Raw genomic sequence first — 19,405 nt, forward strand, 5'->3', positions numbered from 1 at the left:
TCTCAGAATTGTGACTTAAAATCCGATTTTACCATTAAATGCGGTTTTAAAGTACAATTCTTTAGACCCCAAACTCGACATTCCCATTTGCGCTGAACTTGAAGTTGTCACTTATTAATTGTATTATGATAACCAAATGTTATCCTATGGAAAAGGGTGACCTTGCAATAGTTAAAAAAACTTTGCGTTTGTGTTTGTCACTGTAAAAGTTAAAACTACATGTCCAACTTTTTAAAGACACTGCACCCTGCCCTATGGGCTATTGACGGCCCAACCTAGGGGTGACCTATATGTATTAAGAAGGAAAGTTTAGGCCTGGCAAAAGGTGTATTTTACCAGATAGTCGGGTCAAAATAGCACTTTAAACTGCACACACAGGCCGCACTGGGAGGCCTAGATCTATCTCAGGGGCTACTTAAGTGGATGGCACAATCATTGCTGCAAGCCCACTAGTAGCATTTCATTTACAGGTCCAGGAGACTTTGGAGCAGGTGAATTATGCAGAAATCACATCACCGCTGCTGCAGCACCTATGTGGTGCTGCTACTGTTCAAACTGTGATGTCTGGTAGATGTGTGAACAGGTGCTTTCTTGTTGTCGGATGGTTGAATTGCTTAAAACTGACAGGGTATTTATCATAAAAAAAGTTACCTAAGGTATGTAGCTTATTAGTTTGTAAAATGTGTTTTTCTGTAATTTAGCCCATGACAAGAGTTGTAACGTCGGCTCAGCAGAACGCTGGAAAAACAATAACGGCAAGAATCACTGGACGGGTGGATTTGGTGCAGAAAGCGAATAGAATTGGAAGCAATATAACTTCAGTAGGTGTAACGCCACCAATGAGCTCTATTGTCGTGGAGAAACATCATCCCATTACACAGGTAAACTCTTTTTGGGTTATGGAAAATAACCTTTGTGACATGCTTAATATTGCACGTTTTTTCTGGTAGTCGTGTACCACACTTTGTGCCCACTGTCCAATCTGTATAGCAGTAAATGTGCACAGTCAGGTTTTATGAAATCACAATTTTCTGGCACAATGAGACCAAAGGGGAAAGCTGCACGTGGCTGAACGCTTCTTGCAGTGGGCTAGGTCCATATGGCATCTTTGTTCAGAATCTGGCCAATGGCTAGGTCCTATGCCCAGGGCCTGGCCAATGGGTAGGCCTATGCCCAATCCTGTGGGCAAAAGCATAGGCAATGGACATGACTGATGGCTAGGCCATTTACCCACCCGCTGCCTGGGTCATTGGCACACAGGCACACAGGCACTGAGTGCAAGGCCTGGTCTTTTCTCTGTGCTCTACGCGCAAGCCTTGGTGTGCATGGCCAAAGGCAGTGCATAGTGGGTTATGTCAATATATGAGGGCTTGTGCATCACACATTATCCTTGTTTATGCTCTGTGGTAATGTATGTGATCACTGTTCCAATTTGAAATGTATTAAACGCCCATAAAGTTGAGAAAAGTTAAGGTTAGTCGTAGGATCAACAGTGGCTTTAGCACAAAACAAATTAAGGTACTACCTTTACCTCATCTCCTGCCTCTTTCCTTTCTGGCATACCATGTAATTTGGAGAAATTAGATTTGACTAATAGAGTGGGCAAGAACGTGTATGAGTATGTGAAGTGTCTCATTAGCTGGAGTGGCAATAAATAGAAAGTTAATGTAAACTATTTATTTTTATTCTTGTTTTATTCTTGAGTGAAAATTAATTATCATTGTTGTTGGGGTCTTGTATGTTATATCATACGCCTGATATGCCAGTCTATATTGGTGTTAAAAGCTTTTGGGGTTCAAAACTTAGGGCCAGATGTAGGAAGAAACCAAATTGCAACTCGCAATTTGGTATGCAGAAAGGTGTCTCAGACACCTTCTGCAACTCGCAATGGGGTCGCAAAAGACCCACCTCATTAATATTAATGAGGAGGGTCGCATTTTGCGACCCCATTGCGAGTATGGGCACTCACGGGGACGGTGGCCTGCTGGAGACAGCAGACCACCATGTCCGTGACTGCTTTTAAATAAAGCAGTTTTTTTTTCTCCATCTGCAGCCCTTTTCCCTTAAAGGAAAACGAGCTGCACTTGGGGGGAAAAAAAAAAAACGAAACCTCTAGTTTCCGTTTTTTTCAGGGCAGGTAATTGTCCATTGGACCACTGCCTGCTCTGAAAAAATATATATTTTTTTCCAGTCATAAAGGGGAAGGTGTCCCATGGGGACCCCTTCCCGTTTGCGACTGGGTTACCATCCACTTCAAGTGGATGGTAACTGCGATTCCATTTGCGACCGCTTTCGTGGTCGCAAATGGAATTGAATTGCATTGCGAGTCGCAAATAGGAAGGTAACACCCCTTCCTATTTGCGAGTCGGAAATGCATTTTGTGAGTCGGATCGGACTCGCAAAATGCATTTCTGCATAGCAAAGAGGCTTTTGCGCCTCGCAAACAGCGTTTTTTGCTGTTTGCGAGGCGCAAACACTTTGCTACATCTGGCCCTTAATTTGCAATCAAACCTGTTTAGTATAGAAAAAATTCCTGGGTGTAGATTTTCGAATGTGGTATTTAGTGTGCAAAAACATGTTTCACCTTGTGAAGTGTATGGCGGGGGCAAGAGGTATTGTATCAGGGTGTTTTCTTTGTTCTTCAAACTTTGGATTCCATTCAGGTTTCTATTCCCTTTATATGTAATTAATGTAAAGTCATGATATTGTACATCGTGTACTGTTTGTGAAATGTGTTTCACAGTGCTAAGTGTGTGGCATGGATTCTATTGTTCTACACCTTTCACAATGGTCCACCAACCAAGAACATCCACTAGCAGGGTTCCAGGCTGCTCTGAGTCAGCTGTTGCTGAGCTTTTTGAGGATGAAGGTGGTTTGGGACAGACTGATGTGGCTGTTCCCAGCTCACAGTTTCAAATGGGACATCAGGCCAACAACTGTCACCTGTCCCAAGCCTTTAAAGGTTGCAAAATGATGCTGGCTGGGGAGAAGCATGGCAGCGTACACTAAACCGACACCCTTTGTGGTGATGTAGGTAGCTAGCTAGAGGTCAGTTGTCCCCGGTGTCTTCATTTTCATGATTTCTTTAGGAACTGGTTACAGGTGGCTGATTGCTTTGCTTGCAGTTGCGAACAGGGTACCTAACACTTATGTTTGCCCCCATTGTGGCCTAAGAAGGAGAGACACATGCTCCTCCGCTCTGTTCATCATTGCAAACTATGTGCTAGGTCAGCAGTCCCATGATGGCCAGGTTCACCACCTCTTCCCTCCCCTTTGTTAGGTTATTTGTAGCATGGTCTGTTGGCTCAGTGTTTACTCCATCAGTAACAGAGTAGTGAGCAGTGTCCATGTGGGCATCTGACTTTGTGCTTATGGACTGCAGAAGGTGGCTGTTGCAACGTAAAATGGTGGATGTGGGAGCATATAATGGTGAGTGTGGCATCTAATGATGTGCTGAGCCTTCTGCTTCCCTTGTTCCACATGGACCCGCCAGTTCGATTCAGCAGTTGTCACAATGTGCCTCGTGCTGGATCTGCATCCCTCTGCCAACTGGCCATGTTGCTCCCAGACTCACTGTGCAGCCCTGCCAGTCTCACTGCTGCCATCTAGTGCTTGGATCCAGCCACCACATCCAAGCCTTGTTACCCAGTGTATCCTGCTCTGCTGCCCTATTGTACCCTGATACAATATTTGAACTTGCACCCAGCTGCCCACTGCCTTAAACTATGCTTTGCTATCCTACTGCCTCTTTCCTTTTGTGAGGATTCCAAACGAGATGGTCCGGTAAATGAGCATCTAATGGTGAGTATAGGGCCACCTGATGATATGGGTAGCTTTCTGTTTTTGTGTCAGATGCTCTGTATATTGGCATCAGGTGTGTATGTAAGCATCTGGTTATGTATGTGTGGACATCTCCTGGTCTGTGTGTGTCTGGGCCTTTGTGTTTGTGGGTGCTTGGTGTGGATGGGCATGTAGTTTTAGCAGCTGATTGGTGCGTGTCGGTGGCTGATGGTGGGCACGTGTCGGTGGCTGATGGTGGGCACCTGTCGGTGGCTGATGGTGGGCACCTGTCGGTGGCTGATGGTGGGCACCTGTCGGTGGCTGATGGTGGGCACCTGTCGGTGGCTGGTGGTGGGCACGTGTCGGTGGCTGGTGGTGGGCGCTTGTTCGTGGCTGGTGGTGGGGGTGTGTGGTCGGCTGGTGGGTGGGGGGTGTGGACGGCTGAAGAGCAGGCATTGGAATAGCTGTTCGTGTAGAGGTGGCTAATGGTATATGTAGACATCTGGTGACAAGTTTGTGGGTTTTTTTTTGGTCTGTGCTTTTGTCCGATTGTGGTTGTATAGATGCTTGATTGTTGCCTTATCCTGCTGAACATCTGAGATTAGACATGACCACAAGCTTTCAGGATGGTATAGCTGCACAATTTCTGCACACCAGTGTTTCAATTGTTAACTTTTATATTATAAGTTACACGTTGGTGCTAGTGACAAAATATGAATTTGGATCTGTAAAGGAAAAATTAAACTTGAACAACAACTGATGGTGATCATAAAGCAAAAAAATGCATTCTGTACTTAGTATTCCCTGGTTGGGTTCAATCCAGGTACTAACCAGACTCGCTTCTCCTTAACGTCTGGATTCTGCCATGATCAGGTGCCATAGGCCTACTGTAAATTTACTCACAAATTCTTACCTTGCCTACATGATGGTAAATGTTGCCACTGACAAATGTGCATTACTCTCCACTTGAAAACTGAGCACTAACTGCTGCCTTAAGTACCACTAGTTCTCCTGGAATGGGGGGGGGGGGGGTGGGAGGGGGGGGTTTGGGACAAATAGTCAGTCACATGTCCGTTGTTAGGCAAGAAGGGTTTCATTAGATCCTCGCCACGTATTAATCTGCAAGGCCATAGTAGGTTTATTTTTTGGCACCCAAGATTTTTGGGATTTCCCCATTTCTTGGTTTGCCAAATGTAATGACAGGTGAAGCACCCCTTTTGATTGATTTCGTCGTGACTTATGTGGCAGGCTCTAGAGAGATCTACATAAGTGGCCAGACTCAAGTCCCTTTTACTACTTCATTATGCAGCATTGTGTTTCTTGCTGTCTTACTTATGTGTCCTTTGGAGTGAGGCATCAATCTTAACCACAGAGCACATCCAAACAATACATAAATATGTATGTATGTATGTATAAACCTACAACAATTTTCAATTAAGATTGCTGTCCTGCTAAACAGAATTTTAATCGCTCTTTCTGTTTGTGTCAAACCATTTAACCATTGTATCCAACAACAGAAGAAAAGTTTTTTGAGACACCTGTCCATCCTGTACCCTATCGAAATAATACAAGTTTGTTCACAGTGGTACGCCCAAGGTTCGTGCTGTACAAATACTCCTTCTTTCCCTCCCTTCCTCCTTTTGTCCATTATATCTGTTTGAGAGCCGTAGACCACTGCAGCACACTGTCTCAGGAAAATAACGTAAAAAAAATAACCTGACTTATTCAGTCCAATCGTGATTGGCAATGGCAAAGCCATGGATAATAAACATTTGTTAACGAACAGAAGAACTGGGCACCTTGCACCAAATGATCAGTTAAAATAAAAATGTCAACATGTTATTACTTTGTGGAACTAATGATTTCAGTACAACATTTTGCACTTCCCTTTAATTATTTATTTTAATCTGTTGTGGGGTTATTTTAGCACTTTTCATGGGCACATTTATTCCTTTTTAATATTTTAGCAAAAGCTTCACTTTAGCAGTGATGTTTTATTATTGTTATGAGCTGCCCTTTCACGCAGAGTTTATTAGTTCTTTTGCACGACATTTCATCTTGTGGTCAGCCTGTGGCTGTACAAGGCTGTACATGAATATTTACAGAGTATTGCTGATCCAGAGAGTACAATGTCTACCTTACACAGAAAGGAGGCATTAATTATCGCATCGGAGCAGTTCTCAGAACAACAACATGTTTTATTATAAAACAACACACTGCCAGAAACTAAGTTAGAGGGGAACATTCCAGCCAGCCATTTTATGCTGTACCATGTTGCAGCTCTGCTGAATTTGGCCTCATCCCACCATCCACTTGGAAGGACTGCCAGTAGTCCAACAGGCAAACCCCCTACTTTGCTCAGGAATGGGGATGGGGTTTCTTTGCAGATCCTTGTATGGGTGGATTAGGACTAACACTGCTATTTCTCTAATGTAGATTTTTAGTAGTGCAGGTAGGGATTTCAGATTCATTTGTGTGACAGAATGTAGGGACTTGTCATCTGTTTCACTTTTCAGGTCACCGTACTAATAGTGTTGTGTTCCATTGTCCTTATAATTGCAATTCATGCCTTTTTAAATAGAACGCAGTTGCTCCAATAAAATGTATTCAGCATAATCCTGCTTCTATTTTTCGCATGTATGAAACTTGTGTAACTAAAAGAAAAGGGTATGATGTGTTCCAGTACAACTTCCCTGAGAAGTCATTGAGTGTCATGCGCCAGGCTGCCACAAATCACCTTTACTTTTGGGTTCTGGGGAGGTGATGCTAGCTAACTAGCAGAAAGGGTTAGGCCGTCAGCTCTCAGATGGTGCGGAATAAGACTCAGTGCCCCGCACGCGGTGGTGCTGCCACCTGAAGCCAGCAATATTGTCTCCATGATGAGTCCTACAATAAAACCTATAATTACTGTTTCTCCTACCAGTCCAACACACCTTCTGCTGAGGAAAGTCAAGGCATTGCAAATGAGTGGCCTATTCATGCACCATTCCTTATTCCAAACCGGGAGTTCACTACCTAGTACCACAGTGATTCTCCTAAGAATAGCTTACTGATGCTCTTCATACGCCAGGCCTCAGATCTTAATTCATGCCACCACAGATGTGATCTCTTGACTTGATCTGGAAGTGGCTTCATTTATTTCAGTACTGCGTAAGGCCCTCAAACTACCCTTTTCTGTAGTAGAAACAAAGTAAAATTCCTTCACTGAGATGCTACAGCTTGCTGTGTTTGATGTTGGACATCTGCAGTTCTTTCAACAAGTCATCATAGACCCTATTCCAGTGGTGTAGAACAAGCAAGAGTCTGCACCAGTTTTCAGTTGCCAAGTTGTTTCCCATCATCCTGCCCAGGTGGATTAGAAAGTTTTGACAGCTCACCAGTCGCCTGTGTCTTGTGGTGCAGACATCTTCGTCTTCTAAACAAAATCCTGATTCTTTTCCTACCTCTCCATCAAATAAGGAGTTGATAAAGATTGAAGCTATGAGGAAGATATTTTATTTTTCATCAGGGAGCCTGGCTTTTGCTGAAATAATGCACCTTGGCCTGATGCACCTCTGCTTTGTGGTAGATGGCTCAGCTAGTCATTCCTAATGTCCCTGATCATCTCTTTGATCACTTTGTGTAGGTTGTGCACCATGGACAAGATACAGCAAAGCTTATATTCTACTCTGGTCTGGACACTCAGTTGCCCGATCTATGAGCTCCTCGTTCACCATCTGTTGCCACACATGGATGAGCTCCGCTGTTTTTTCTGGAGCTGCCGAAGCATTTTTAATAGACATGCAATTTCATAGCTTCTGCCTATTTGGCTATAATGCATACGCCTCTCCCAAATTCTTTAAACAAGGATGGACCTCTGCTTGGTTTTTGGACCTGGTTTCCCTGGCACAACGGTTCCATCAGCAGTATCACAATTTCCACGGCTGTTCCCACAGCATGCCCTGTTGGAGACATCAGTTTTCTAGCTCCCTTTAGTTATCCAGAGTTTTTTTGCAGTACAGATGGTTGTTCCCACTCTTCTTCCCTTCCCTCCTGCCTCTCCGCACCCCTCCCAGAACCCATTTAATGGAGGTCGCAGCACAGCCTCCACTGAGCAGGCCCTGACCTAGCTCTCGCAGCGCCAGGCTGTCTGCCCAGCGCCAGGCACCCCTGACCAGGTTTGTGGAGGTTGTGCACCATGGACAAGATACAGCAAAGCTTATATTCTACTCTGGTCTGGACACTCGGTTGCCCGATCTATGAGCTCCTCTTTCACCATCTGTTGCCACACATGGATGAGCTCCGCAGTTTTTTCTGGAGCTGCCCAGGTATTTTTAATAGACTTGAAATTTTATAGCTTCTGCCTATTTGGCTATCATGCATACTCCTCTCCCAAATTCTTTAAACAAGGATGGACCACTGCTTGGTTTTTGGACCTGGTTTCCCTGGCACAACGGTTCCATCAGCAGTATCACAATTTCCACGGCTGTTCCCACAGCATGTCCTGTTGGAGACATCAGTTTTCTAGCTCCCTTTAGTTATCCAGAGAGGTTTTTTGCAGTACAGATGGTGGTTCCCACTCTTTTTCCCACCCTCCTGCCTCCCCGCATCCCTCCCAGAACCCATTTAATGGAGGCCGGAGCACAGCCTCCACTGAGCGGGCCCTGATCTAGCTCTCGCAGCACCAGGCTGTCTGCCCAGCGCCAGGCACCCCTGACCAGGTTTGCCCCACCAGCACACCTGTACAAGCTGCCCCCTCCAGTAGCACCAAGGTCTACTGTCCCAGGAAGCCTGGTCAGCTCCTTTGCCCTTGGGATCCTGCGCTTCTGGTTTCTACTTTTTTTTTCCTGCCTCCCCCCACCCCTTCCAGGACCTATTTAATGGAGGCTGCAGTGTGGTCGTGAGGCAGATGCGTGCAGCGGGTGCCCTACTCGCACACCAAAGGAGAGCCTATCTGTGTTGGTCCAAGCCTGGACCACACCCAGTGGCAGAAACCCTGGACCTCTGGACTGCAGCAGATATTCTGCCACCGACCTTCACTCCCTTGACCCCGGTCACATCAACAAGTGTTACCGGGCATCACCCCTGCACTACACTGGGACTTTTCAACTGCTGCCACTTCTGCTGCACCGCCACCTCAGGACCGACTACCCCCGCAGCTTTCCCTATTGCGCCGTAGGCAACATCTAAGACCAAACCTGGCAAACTCAGCTGCATCTTACTCAACACCAGATACTCAGCAAGCACGTCACCGAAATATGGGACAACATTTCTACCCTCACACCGACATAACCATCAGTGAAACCTAGATCACCCCAGCTATCACACCGGACATTGCTAAAGCAATTCCCACCAGCTACAAGATGAAACACCGGGACCGCACCAACAAACATGGAGGCAGCATCACCATAAGACAGAAGGAATCTATGTCCTGCACAATCATAGATGACCAGACCTCTCAATTCATGGAATACATAAACTTCCAGCTCCACCACCTTCAAAAGCACCCTCGCCTACAGACCACCAGGACCATGGACAGGAATCTGCAATGCTATTGCTGAATTAATCACTCCCCTTGCCATTGAATCCGAACATTTCATCCTCCTGGGAGACCTCAACTTCCACTTTGATGACTCCACCGATACCATCTCCACCCACCTCCTGGAAAGACTAGACAACTTCGGCATCAAGGAGCTAGTTACCAATCCAGCACACATAGCAGGACACATGCTGGACCCCATTTTCTCTTCTAGCAACAGAATCAGTTACACCCACACCTCAGACGTCACCTGGTCGGACCGCTCAATTGTACACTTTACCATCTCTGGACATGGTTCGCCAATGCTACCGACCAGGTCGCCCCCTCCAGCTAAAGCTCTCAGAACAGCCAGGCAAGCCACTTGGTACACTCCAGAACTCAGCTCCACCAAATGCGTGGGCCCTGCACCAAATCCAGATTCAAAGAACTCGAGAGAAAATGGTGCACCAGTAAGAAGAAAATCTACTCAACCGCTTACAAATCAGCCATCAGTGGCTACCACTGACAGATAAAAGCAGCAAAGACTGAGGCCCTGCCCTTTCAGATCGACACTAGCACCAACCGAACCAAGAAACTCTTCACCATTGTCAGACAATTCGCCTGCCCCACAGGAACAGAAAATGCAATCCCCACATCACAGAAGCTTTGCGATGCCCTTACCAACCACTTCCACAACAAAATGGAAAGAATCTACAAGAACTTCAACCTCCAACACCCCCAACCACCACTACCGACCACCTGCTCGGTGCCTGGAAACAACTCAGACACAGGCACAACTGCCCTTATGAGCTCCATCCACACTGCAGCACACACTGACCTCTGCCGCCACTGACTCTTCAACCTCAGAGGGAACAAAATCAGCCACCAACTTCTCACCACAATCATCTACGCTTAACTGGCCACAGCCACCTTTCTTGATGTCTGGAAACAATCCAAGGTCAAACCCCTTCTCAAGAAACCCACGGCTGACCCAATGAACTATAAAAATACCAACCCATCTCACTGCTCCTTTACCCTGCCAAAGTCTTGAAAAGGGCTGTCATCCTCCAACTTGCCGAACACCTAGAGAGAAATAACCTACTAGATTCATCTCGATTAGGTTTCAGAAGCAACCACAGCACTGAGGCAGCTCTGATCGCTGCCTCAGACAACTTATGAGCCATACTCCACAAAGGAGAATCCATCGCCCTCATCCTGCTCGACCTATCAGCCGCCTTCGACAGTCTTCCACCACACACTCATGTACTGTCTATGCCAAACGGGAATCACTGAGAACGTGCTTAATTGGATGGCATCCTTCCTCAAAGGATGCACCCAGAAATCTGCCCCCCTCCCCCGCCTTCACATCGCAAGCCAAGCATAACATCTGCGGCGTTCCCCAGGGCTCGTCCCTCATCCCCACACTCTTCAACATTTTATGACTCCACTCGCAGACATAGCAGATCGCACAACATCAACATCTTCTCCTACGCCAACAGCACTCATCTCGTCCTATCACTCTTCGCTCATCCCCAAACACTACCAAGACAAGTTTCCACAAATGCATGAAGAACATCACAGCATGGATGAAGAACAGCTGCTTAAAGCTGAACACAAACAAGATGGAAGTTCCCATCTTTCCCAAAAACACTGCCTTCTGGTGGCTGTCTGAGCTCGGCCCTTCGACCACGCCCGCAACCTCTGCATCATCCTAGACAGCGAGCTCGCCATGAGATATCAGATTAGCTCCATCCCCTCAGCCTGCTTCCACACGCTACACATACTCCGGAAAATTTTCAAGTGGCTCCCCATCAACACAAGAAAGACGGTCACTCATGCCCACATCACCAGCTCTCTTGACTACGGAAATGCACTGTATGCCGGCACCACCACCAAACTCATGCAAAGACTCCAATCAATACAGAACACGGCTGTCATACTGATTCTCGACCTGCCCAAGAGAATCCACATCTGACAGCACTTGAAAGACCTCCACTGGCTTCCGATCCAGAAGAGATGCCACTTCAAACTCCTCACTCATGTCTACATAGTCCTCCATGACCAGGGACCCACCTCTCTGAAATAACATCTGAATTTTCATTACCCCTGCAGAAACCTCTGCTCTGCACAACTGGCCCTTGCACACATCCCCTGCACTCACTGCTGCCCCGTCGCAGAGCATTCCTTCTCCCACCTCGCCTCCAAGGCCTGGAATACCCTCCGCCTCCCCTACACTGACCGATTACAAGAAAGTGTTCAAGACCTGCCTTTTTGAGTGAAGACCTGCTCCTAGCGCCTGGATACCAGCACAGGTGACAAGCTGTGCTTTACAAATACTTGTTTGACTGATAGCCTTAGAGGTCAGCAGCAGCAATCTTCCTCCACTGGGTACTGCACTTTATTTGTAGGGGCTACACCCTGCCCTTCCAGGAATCCCTCCCACCATCCCTCCTGAACCACCCCTGAAGATCATTCTCACACCCTGAGCAGGTGGTTCTTTCGTGCCTAATCAAAGGTGTGGTGGAAGTGGTTCCAACAACCAAAATAGTGTATCATGCAACAAAGTTTCATAGGGCATCAATAGATATTGATTTTGTTTAAATAACTAAATATGACAACGATCAATATGGCACCTGAGTTCATAAACAAATATAATCTGATAGAGACTTCTAGCCTCAGATTCCTTACCTTTGAATTTACGGGACTCAGCTTTGAAACCAGAATTTTTGCTGATCGTTTGGATCAGTGTGGCATCATTGGAGTCATCCGTGACGTCACGGTCGCCTATAAATGGCGCCACCCCAATGGGGCCTCTTGGATCCAATACCGGATCCGGAAATACGCAGAGTACACACAGTCATCGTCCTCCGTCGTCATTCCTGATGTTGACGCTCCCTGCGGCACTGGTGCCCACCGGTGGTGCGAGGCCTATCCTCATACCTGATGAACTGCAATGGCGTCATGCAACGCCAATTCTGACGGCACCGACAGGGGCCAGATCATTGCCTGAGCCTTACCATGAGCAACCAGACACAGGTGAGGAATGGAGGGGTCTTGGGATCCTATATAGTTTGGTTTGGAGCAAATGGACTGGTATGAGAAACTAGAAGCCAGGGGACTGGACATCTCTCCAGAAACTAGCATGCTCTCACCTCCTACAGTGGCTACGGAGGAGGGAGCTTTGTATGCTATGGTGGTGCATAGGGAAACTGAGGTCTTGGACCTGGATTTGCCTACGGTGCCGGTCATGACTAACCTTGACTGAGGTGCTTCAGCCGGTGGTTTCCACATCGGAACCCATGTTAACCTTTAACAAAGCCCTCACTGATGTCTTGCTGGGGACGTGTCCAAACCCAGTACAGGGGCTCCTGTAAATAGGACATTTTGGCCACTGCCACAGCCCAGCTCCAAATGATCCTAGTTTCCTCACCCAGCACCCCACCCCAAAGAGCTTGGTGGTCCAGGCCTCCACTTCCCCGGGTGCCTTCCCTTCTACTCCCCTGTATAGGGAATCCAAGAGGCTGGATCTGCTTGGGAAGAAAATGCTTTCTTCCTCCAGCCTGGCATTGAGGTCTGTAAACACCTCATGCATATTGGGCCGTTCTTCCCATACTTTATGGGATACGGTGGCACAGATGCCGCCACAGGTCCTGGAGGGCGTGCAGGACACTTTCTCACGTTGTCAAAGATGGGAGAGATGCAGCGAAGTTTACAATAAGGTGTGGTTTGGACATGACTGACTCACTGGGTAGGGCGATTTCATAGACAGTGGTCCTTTGGCGCAACGCCTGGCTTTTCATGGGATGTCCAGGCAAACCTTATGGTCATGCCCTTTGATGGCTCGCGCCTTTTCGGTGAAAAGGCAGATTCGGCGCTAGAGCATTTCAAGGATTCTCGGGCTACGGCCAGGTCATTGGGCTTCTCTTCGCCCCCTTGCCAGCAGTCTGCCTTTCATCCCTTTCGAGGCTTCGGATGGGGTGGGTAACACGCCAACCACAGACCAGTCACCGTTGTCTGTCAGGGCAACATCCTGTGTGAGGACGAGGTTGTGGTACCTTTAGACCCAGAGGGTGTGGCCAGAATTCTTCCACCATCCATCCCCCCCCCACTTCACCCAAGTCCTCCTAGTATGATTCTACAAGACCACATGTGTCCAGTTGGAGGGAGGATTCAGTTTCATCTCCCTCACTGGCGATCCAGAACACCGGACAAGTGGGTTTTGCAGATCATACAGAAGGGCTATTCCACCCCCCCCCCCCCCCCCCCCTTTCCAGTCTTTTTCTCCCTCTATGGCTCAATTAAAAGAACGGCTGATGGAGGATCACTTAATCTTGTTCCGCGAAGAAGTTACAGAGCTTTTGGCCAAGGGAGCTATAGAAAGGTTCCTGATGTTGGAAGTAGGCAGTGGTTGTTACTCCCGCTACTTTCTGATTCCCAAAAATAACAAGGGTCTTACCCCTATTCTGGATTTACGGGACGTTAGTCTCTTCCTCATAAAGGAGAAATTCAAGATGCTGACCCTTGCTCAGGTCTTGTCTGCCCTATACCAAGGAGACTGGATGGTAGTGCTGGACTTGCTAGATCCGTATTTTTACATCCCCATCCTGCTTGCCCACAGGTGTTATTTGCGTTTCAAGGTGGGCCATGAGCACCTTCAGTTTACTGTTCTTCAGCCTTACCAGTGCTCCTCGGGTGATGGCGGTGGTAGCAGCTCATCTGTGCAGGTTAGGGATTTCAGTCCCCCCCCCCCCCCCTCGACGACTGGCTCCTACGTCCCAGGCTCTCATCTCCCACCTTCAGACTACGGCAAACCCTCCTGCATTTGCTGGGGTTTACTATAAACGTGCCAAAGTCACACTTGACTTCCTATCAGAAGCTCCCTTTCATTGGAGCTGTTCTGGATGAAGTGCAGTTCTGGGCTTATCCTCCCGAGCAGCGAGTCCAGGATATTCAGGTTATGATACCCATGTTTTGGCCTCTATCCTGGATTCCAGTGAGAAAGACTCTGAGGCTGTTGGGCCTCATGGCCTCCTGCATCCTGTTAGTCAAGCATGCCAGATGGCATATGAGGGCTCTGCAGTGGGACCTGATGTTCCAATGGGCACAGCATCAGGGGAATTTCACAGACACAGTTCAGATCTCAGAGGGAACTGCAAAAGAACTGCATTGGTGGTTAGTTAACTGCGATTTGATCAGTGGCAGACTCCTTCCTCCCCAGCCAGTGGTGACAGATGTGACACTGCTAGGATGGGGTGGCCATCTGGGAGAGGTGGAGTTTAGAGTTCTCTGGTCTCCAGTGGAATCCAGGCTCCATATCAATTTATTGGAGCTCCGGGTGATCAGACTGGCATTGAAAGCATTTCTTCCTGTGGTAAAAGGGAAGATGGTGCAGGTTTTCATGGACAACACTACCACAATGTGATACTGCAACAAGCGGACCCTTTGTCAAGAAGCCCTAGGTCTCTCTACATGCCTGGAACAACAGTGGAGAACCCTTGTGTTTCAACACCTGGCAGGTTCCCTGAACGACAGGGCAGACAAACACAGCCGTCGATGCCTAGTGGATCACGAGTGGTGTCTCCACCCTGAGGTGGCGCAAGGACTCTTTCATCAATGTGGAGAGCCTTGGTTAAATCTGTTCGCCTCCGCAGACAATGTGCAATGTCAGCAGTATTGCATGTTGGAGTTTCCAAGGCGGCAATCGCTCGGCAACGCAAGAGGAGTTCAGGCCTCCTGTACGCCTTTCCGCCCATACCACTTATGCCCAGAGTTCTCCATGAAGATCAAGACAGACTGGGCCCAAGTAATCCTAGTGGCTCCGGACTTGGCACAGAGAATCTGGTATCCTGAGTTTCTGAAAATGAGCATCGATCCTCTGATCAGGCTGCCCCTTCGGGAGGATATTCTGTCGCAACAGCAGGGTGAGGTTCTCCACCCGGACCTGTCAACTTTGCATCTGCATGCGTGGAGACTGAGCGGCGACAGTTGATGGCCTTTGACCTTCCTCCCAAAGTCTGTGTAGTTATTTTGGCAGCCAGGTGTTCCTCCATTAAAACTGTATACGCCTGCCGTTGGAAACGCTTTTTCCATTATTGTGCAGAAAGATCTATTGATCCTCGTTCTGCTTTATACTATCCCTTGCCCAGCAGGGTTCTGCCTTGACTCCTCTCAAAGGCTATCTTTCCACCTTAACAGCGTTCCATCGGCTGCCTGATCAGCCTTCACTTTTGAAGTTTCCTATTGTATTTAGATTTCTTAAACGGCTTGTACATATGTTTCCCTCCACGCCCTTTGTTATGCCTCAATGGGATTTAAATCTGGTCCTCACATTTCTCATGAGTGCTCACTTCGAGCCCTTACACAACTGTCCCCTACAGCTGCACACCATCAAAACAGCCTTCATAGTGGCAATAACATCTGCTAGGAGAGTGAGTGGGATGCAAGCTCTTTCATCTAAGCCACTGTATCTCACTATTTTCCCCAGACAGTGGTTCTCAGACACATGCCTCTTTCCTTCCCAAGGTGATTACCCCATTTCATCTGGGTCAGAATATCACCCTGCCCACCTTCTTTGCTCCACTGCATCCCTCTGAGGAAGAGAAGCAACTCCATTGACTGGACCCAAAAAGAGCATTGTTGTTCTACCTTGACTACACAAAAGAGTTCTAGGTGGATGACCAACTCTTTGTGGGGTATGTGGGAGCAAAGTAGGATACGGCAGTGCAGAAAGAACCATTTCGCACTGGGTCATTCTCTGCATTAAGATCTGCTACGCACTGGCTAAGAAGCAGCCTCCTGATGGTTTGAGGGCTCATTCTACCAGGGGCAAGCTGCTACCACTGGGCTAGCACAGGGTGTTCCAGTCCTGGATATCTGTAAGGTAGCAAGATGGGCATGCTTGCACACGTTTGCAAAACACTACTGCCAGGACAATCCGGTCCAGAGAGACGAACACTTTGCCCTTTCAGTGCTACAGGACTTCTAGTGTAAGAAGATCTATCCGCAGCCCACCGCCAGGAGGTTATGGCTTGGGTATAATTTCCAAGGTAAGGAATCTGCAGCTAGAAGTCTCCAACAGATGAACAAGTTGCTTACCTTCGTAACGCATTATCTGGTAGGGCCTCTATTGAGCTGCAGATTACTTACACCGACCCATGCCTCCCCCCCTATGTGGATCAGTCTAACAGGGTCAGAGATTGTCCCTTTCAGGGCTCTAGTTTTTTGCACATACAAACTGTTGGTTCTATCCATGTCTCTGCGCTTCTGGCGTTGAAGTTCATGGGAAAAAGAACTGACAGACGTGTGCCGAGGTCGTGCCTTTATAGGCGACTGTGACATCATAGACTGCTCCAACGACGCCGACGACGTCACACAGATCCAAATGACGCCACCCAACAGCGCACGCATGGTACTGCTCAGCAAAGATTCTGGATTCCAAGCTGATACCAGGAAATTCTAAGGTAAGGAATCTGCAGCTAGATAGTCTCTACCAGATAATGGGTTACCGAATGTAAGTAACTTGTACTTTAACAATATTATAGAGAAAAGAAGTAATTAAAAGCAGCATCAAACCTAAATCATGATTGTATTCCAAGTGCAAGGGAAAACATGGTGCTTGTGAAAAAAAAAGATGAACGATGCAAAGTGAAGCAAATATAGGAATACTAAACAGTGACCGGACATCAGTTGGTGGATTGTGTGCATGACTTAAATTAGCCCAATATTTAATTTAGGCCATCATGGCACAATACAAATCCACATATGTTCCGATGTTTGTTAACGGCGTTTTGACCTTCCTCAGTTTGAGGTCATCAGGACAGAGTAAACAGAATAGATATGATTGATTATTAATGAGCTATATTGGCGGTACCTGAGGAAATTCCAGGAAACCTGCTAAGTAGTAGAAAAAAACATAGAAGGGAAAGCAAGAGCTAATAAAGTCATTTGAGAATGGATAGACGCCCCATGATGCACCGTGAATGTGTGCTCATTAAATAACACTTGCGGTTGTATGCCGCCATTTAGATCCTTTTTGAGACAGAAATATTCAGGATGGGGAAGATTTAAAAAGCAATAATTGGATAGGTATAAAGCGGAATCATTAGAGCGCTCTTAAGTAAACTGTGGTAATCAGCGTGATGGTGATGGTGGTGGTATGGAGGATGGAGAGCCTGTCTTAGGAAATGGGTGGTCGGCACTAGGGTCAGTCAACCAATCTTGGGTGAAATACAGTAAAGCTAATTTCCAAGGGAGACCTAGTTATTGCAAGGTAACGAATTTGTTCTTAAGGAACTGCTGTATGAGGGATGCTTAGTGAGCCACTCAGTCACACAATCGCCAGGAAAGCTGGTCGATGCTGATAAAGTGGTAAAGTGCTCTGTCAATTATTCCGATGTGGCAGGTGGTCGATTTACAAAAAAAAAAATGGGGAGGGAGTTGGAGGATCTAACCTGTAGGGAAGGATTGCTCTTACGCTCACCGCACTTATGGTTGGCTTTGGTTATAAGATGTTACCGTAGGTATAAAAACCTAATATTCGCTGGGGGGGGGGGGGGGGGGGGGTGGGTGGGAGCTGGGGTTCTCATTTAACATAAAATTCTAGTTACAAACACAATCTAAAAAACACTGAATTGTTTCCAGTTTGTGCTAGGTGAACTAACCAAAAAACCTTACCAAAACGTGTGCCCTCATCATGGGCTGCCTGTGCTCTCTTTCATAACCATTATCCACCCTGATTTGATTCTCTGCTACAACAATTTGCTCTGAAGAGCTTCTGAAGCATATATTGTCATAATTTGTGATAACATCTCTCTTGCCTATGGCCAGGCCAGCACAGGAATAACCTCGTCAGTGCCATGGGGTGGTGTTCCTTGCACTCTGACAATGCTTTCAGGGCTTGAATGCTGTGATTGTTTTCACCTTTTTATACCTTTTTCCTTTTCCCCTTCTTCTGATTGCCACACAAGGTTTTATTTGGAGACTCCAAGTGTGCTTGCATTATTATTCCTCCTTCAACACCCTTATTTAACGTCTTTATTGCTTTATGGTGAGTGAAAAGCGTAGCTCCTTCCACATTATTAGCACAGCCCACTATACTTAGGTTTTCTCAACCTCACCAGCTCCTTCCAGAGGTTCATGATCGTGGCCTTCCGTTGGGAATCAAGGACAGTTGGCACACTGACACAATTTTTGGTTTCCTTACACTAGCTGACGTCAGTTACCCTGATTAAGACATAAAAAGGATGCAATTACCTACCCTAGAAAGCCAGTGTTTGATACCGTGCTAAGAGCTAAATTTCAGGGGATGGAAAAACTCATTACTCCGATGTTAAAATAGGGGTCTTTAAGGATCCCGTCTTCTTTTACTTTCCTACATTTATGCCTTATCTAGGAGTAGTCTTATCAGTGGTCTGCTGGTTTTCTCTTCGTCTACTAATCCATTGATTTACAATGGGAAAGTAATGTTGACGGTTGACTAAAGCACTAAAGCCCTGTTAACCAATTTTTAATTTTCTATTGATCTTGTACTTATATGTTTTGTTATCTGTAAGGATTTTTTTCTCTCCATTGACAGTATTTCGCCATCACAGGCAGGGGTATAGATTGTGCTATTTGTAAAATGAGTTGATACTTGTGATGGGTAACTAGTTTTACAAGACTTATTTTGTATATTGGTTGCTGTAAAGATGCGCCTGGAATCATTCATTTGCATAAAGGCATGATCCCCCAGATTCTAGCTCGTCTTTTTCAAAAACGTATAGCCTTACCACCTATTCCACAACACCAGAGCACAGATTAACTCACTTGCCAAGCACAAGTTGTAATAACACAAGAGCCCTGCTCCTGAATCTCCCACATGACTAATCACCTTCCGCACTACTCTCGCACTTCTCACTACCAGCGATATGTATGACATACCTTCTAACTGTGGTTTTCAAGTCAATTCATGATCTTTCCTTACCTACCTCACTGACACCCTCCTTTGCTATTCTACTGATTCCATATTGATATCCTGTGTGTGAAAAATCTCCATATGCACCAACCTATTGGTGCTCACTCCACGTACCAGTTCACTTGCTCTGGAATGCGCGTCCCGCTGATCGTGGAGCCACTTCTTCCACACCAGGG

The 19,405-nt window shown here is 46.8% G+C and overlaps 1 protein-coding gene across 6 annotated transcripts in view; it reads left to right on the forward strand.

Annotated features, from left to right (window-relative positions):
* Positions 1-19,405, forward strand: part of POC5 (POC5 centriolar protein) — a 212,075-nt gene that overhangs the window by 156,505 nt on the left and 36,165 nt on the right. For all 6 annotated transcript variants that reach the window (XM_069223681.1, XM_069223689.1, XM_069223662.1 and 3 more), the window contains one exon: positions 702-881. In XM_069223681.1, coding sequence (XP_069079782.1) covers positions 702-881 — 180 coding nt within the window. The remainder of the gene's footprint in view (positions 1-701; positions 882-19,405) is intronic.

This window comes from Pleurodeles waltl, chromosome 1_1 (assembly GCF_031143425.1).
Source record: "Pleurodeles waltl isolate 20211129_DDA chromosome 1_1, aPleWal1.hap1.20221129, whole genome shotgun sequence".
Taxonomy (NCBI): Eukaryota; Metazoa; Chordata; class Amphibia; order Caudata; family Salamandridae; genus Pleurodeles; species Pleurodeles waltl.